Source organism: Otolemur garnettii, unplaced genomic scaffold, assembly GCF_000181295.1.
Source record: "Otolemur garnettii isolate 467f Iridium unplaced genomic scaffold, OtoGar3 scaffold00082, whole genome shotgun sequence".
Taxonomy (NCBI): domain Eukaryota; kingdom Metazoa; phylum Chordata; class Mammalia; order Primates; family Galagidae; genus Otolemur; species Otolemur garnettii.
Window position 1 is genome coordinate 5,684,609 of NW_003852477.1, and position 4,203 is coordinate 5,688,811.

The window sequence follows — 4,203 nt, forward strand, 5'->3', positions numbered from 1 at the left end:
AATTTTTACTTTCTACATTTTGGATGTATTATTCAATATAGGCCATGATTAGAAATGTATATAACTGCTATTAGGCCACCACATCCCATAAAACAAAAAGCCAAGTAGCTATTCTAGTTTTTAAGTTATTCTTAAATTATGTTGTTTACTGCGGCTTGAAATAAATGGCATTTGCCATGATTTTCCAGAGTGTTTTTTATTTCATACTTAATATTTAATACCTTGAAATCTTACATGTACTATAAGCAAAATACCATGTAATTTGTGTAATAAATCTGTTCTTAAAGTGAAGGTTTATTCTGTAACATAATTAATTACTACCTGTGAATATTTTGGAAGTCTAGGTTTTTGCCTATTTAAGTTTTAGTAATTTTTGTCCTATTATTTGATTTTCAGGTGCTCTTTCATTGGGTTGCTACCCACCATTGGAGGGAAATTTATACCAAAAACTTCTACTGATTCCTTCTTATTTATCTGAGATTGAAATGCTTTTAGCTATTGAAATCTTCCTGGTATCTAATGCTAGTAGTATTCAAAGACCTGGAACTTCTATACCGACACTGCAGATAGTTTTGAAAAGGTTGGTTGATTTAATTGCATTCAGAATGCAGATTTTGGCTCCCCACACCCTCCCCCGGATGTAAATGTTATATGTATTTATGTGTGTGTGTGTGTGTACATATATGTGTGTGTGTATATTTGTGTGTATATGTACATATTTATATATACTTTGTAACATTTAAATTTTAAAAGGATTAGACCTGTTTGAGGCGTAAAAGCAAATGAGTTACTAGCATTCAGTAAACACTTCAGTGACTTCAAAAATGTAGTTAGATATTCAAAAAGATGGATCTTCTTTAGAGACCAACCTTTCTTCTATTTAGAGATCAGTGTCTAAAAGGTATTTATCTTTTTGGTCAACCCAAAAGCTCTAAGGGCTAGGACTAGAAGGGAAGTATATGATAGTTTATTAGATTCAGTCAGGAATACTGTTGAAAATAAAGCCATCAGCCTCATATCTATATTGTAAAATATTTACATGCATAAATACCATAATGTAGGTAGAGCACAATAACACCTTTAAAATAATCTTGTTTAAAGTCCCAGAATTTAGACTTAAGCCAATTACTTGTCAGCCTTATAAAAGAAACTGGAAATATAAGAATCTCCCGGGACTCAGAGCTTCTTGACAAGAAATTTGCTTTGGTTTATTGCTGTTACACACCAGACCCTCTGATTGAATATCACATTAGTTGTCTATTACTGTATGATAAATTATACCAAAACCTAATGGCTTAAAGCAGCAAACAGTATCTTAGTTTTTATGGGTCAGAGATTTCACAGCATCATAGCTGGATGGTTCTGGCTCAGGGTCTTTTTTGTGTCTGACAGCTTTTCACATAGTTTAAGAGTCAAGATGTTGTCAGGAGCTGCAGTCACCTCTGTGATAGCTTGACTATGGCTGGAGGACCCTTTTCCAAGATGGCTCACTCAAATGTCTGTTGGCTGGAAGCTTCAGTTTGCCACATGGGCCTCTTTTTAGGTTAATCAAGTGTCTTCATGAAAAAATAGCTAAGTTCTTCCAGGGTGAGTGATCCAAGAGAGAAAAAGCAGGGAGAAAGCTGCAGGATCTTATGTGATCTGTATAAAGCAAGAACTGTGAAGAGTCTCAGATTTTACCCTGTTTGCAAGCTACAAGTTAGCCTGCCACAGTTTCATGGATGCTAACCTTAGACACAAGATTCCTGTGTTGGAGACAGAAACTTTATCATTTGTAGTATAGCAAACAGCATGATTATCTGCATATTTGCATAATTTCTTCTTATTCTTAAGTCCCTCAGGTGAGCCTTTGTGGATACTGGCACATGTACTGGGTTCTGTAAGAGGAGAATTCCAGGCTTAGGGAACACAGATCTTTTATTATAGTTAATAAGTAAAACTGCCCTTTGCTCCAGAAGGGAGACACTATCTCTAAACATTCTTGAAATTTGGAATAAGAGGTTATCAGTGTCTCTTAAAGAACTTCCAGGAATCAAGGATATCCATGAAGAATTTTGTTTGGTTTTTTGTTGTTGTTGTTGTTTGAGACAGAGTCTCACTATGTAGCCCCAGTAGAGTGGTGTGGCATCACAGCTTACAGCAACCTCAAACTCTTAGGCTTAAGCAAGTCTCTTGCCTCAGACTCCCAAGTAGCTGGGACTACAGGCACCTGCCACAACGCCCAGCTATTTTTTGTTGTTGTTGCTGCAGTTGTCATTGTTGTTTAGCAGGCCCAAGCTGGGTTCAAACCCGCCAACCTCAGTGTTTGTGGCCAATGCCCTAAACACTGAGCTACAGGCCCCAAGCCACCCATGGAGAATTTTCATCTAAGAACCTGTGTCACTGTTACTTTCTTCTATTTGTTATAGGCAAGACTTTTAGTCCAGCCCATACTTGGGGGAGGAAGAGGTGTGATTTTCTCATAGCTTTCCATTCTGTGCACATATGTAACCTTTTTGTTCACTGTTGAATTTTGGAGGGGTTTTGCCACTTAGTGCATAAGTAGTGACATACATAGATCTTTGATTTTGTCTAAGCCAACGTGTTTGGCTTATTATTGTCCAGGCTGAGCCCCATGTTGTTACATTAACCTCTGTGACAGGGAATTTTATTCATCTTATACTTTTTAAAACTGCATATGATTGGCATCTTTTCAGTCTACAATATTCCAGGACACCGCTTTCTAAGCTAGAATGTACTAGAAGGAACAGTCTTCTTTAACCACTGACTACTGTTTCAAGTGCAAGTCCTCACTCACATCACTCTGTGGACTACACTGTGATGTTAATGCACACAGGCTTATATTCAGAACTTGCTGCTAAGCCCCAGAGGTGCCAAAGGAGGAAGTAGTGAACATAGAAAAGTGATGCCTAATACAGGGTGGCCATAGAGTTCATGTGCAATTTAAAATAGTTCTCTTTTAAATAGACACCTGTATAATGGCCACACCTCTATTTTAAATACTTCCCACTCCCTACTCCAGAGGAAAAACTCCCATAGTATATGAATTTTATTATGCAAGTAAATGCAGTCACAAGTCATGGCAGATGGAGCTGGTAGAAGAGTTATTAGAAAAGGAAATTGTAGAACTTAGTGAAGTACCTTAAGTCAGGACTGAACAGAATGATCAGAAATTTACTAAAGGCATATTGCTATATAATTCTGTTACCAAAAGTTAGCTGCATATTAAGTATTTGCTTATAACTAAAAATAGTCAATATCAAGGTAAAACTAATCTGTGAATGTTAATTCTAAACTTTATTACATTCAGTATTCTTTTAGGCAGTATAATAAATAATTATGCAGTTATTAACTTTGAACATACAAAGATATAATTAGTTGTGTTCTAAATCACTGTTTTTCAAATTGGGTTGCAGCCTATTTGTATGGTAAAATTAATAGGATATTAAAACCATTATTACAAAACAAAGGAAAAAAGTGTACATTGTTGTCAGGATAAGTTTTGTTTTTCTGAAACTTTTATTTCTTTATGTATGACGGTATATACTGCATCATGATATAAAAAGTCTTTCTTACTGTGAGTCATGTCAAAAACATTCAAAAGCCAATTTTAGAAGAATATGGTAAAAAGACTATCATAGTTTAATACAAATAAATGTAAATGAGTATCTTTTGAAGAAACCATATAGCTTTTTTTTTTTTTGAAGAGTTTGTAACATTGTGAGGTGTTCATTTTATAGGTGTGAAGAAAACAAATCTCGGAGCAAGGATGATTATCAAGCTGCAGTAGAAAGGTTAATTACAGCTGCTCGTATATCGGATCCAAAGCTTTTTATTAAGCACATGACTGTCAATGTTAATAAGGAACAGGTTTATAGTTTGGAAAATTGTTCTGCCCTGAAATGGTTGAAAGAAAATATGAAGTGGGCTGGAAAGGTTTGGCTTTTCAGTAACCATTAGTTAATACAGGATTTTTTTTTAAGTTCAAGTAATCATTGTTTAAAATAAAAAGCAATAAAGACAGTTTTCACTATGTTCAACTTTTGCACATTATTGACTTATAAGTTAATATAATTTTCAAGCACTAAAAACTTACTGATATACATAATTTGTAATGGTTTTAACTATACTGAAAAGTTATTTTTCGGCTCGGTGCCTGTGGCTCAAGAGGCTAAGGCGCCAGCCACATACACCTAAGGTGGC

General features: G+C 35.3%; 1 protein-coding gene across 1 annotated transcript in view; it reads left to right on the top strand.

Moving 5' to 3' along the window:
• Positions 1–3,960, top strand: part of TOPAZ1 (testis and ovary specific PAZ domain containing 1) — a 94,116-nt gene extending 90,156 nt beyond the window's left edge. The window contains exons 19-20 of the mRNA XM_003794508.2: positions 397–580; positions 3,741–3,960. Of these exons, the coding sequence (XP_003794556.1) occupies positions 397–580; positions 3,741–3,960 (404 nt within the window). The remainder of the gene's footprint in view (positions 1–396; positions 581–3,740) is intronic.
• Positions 3,961–4,203: the final 243 nt, after the last annotated feature.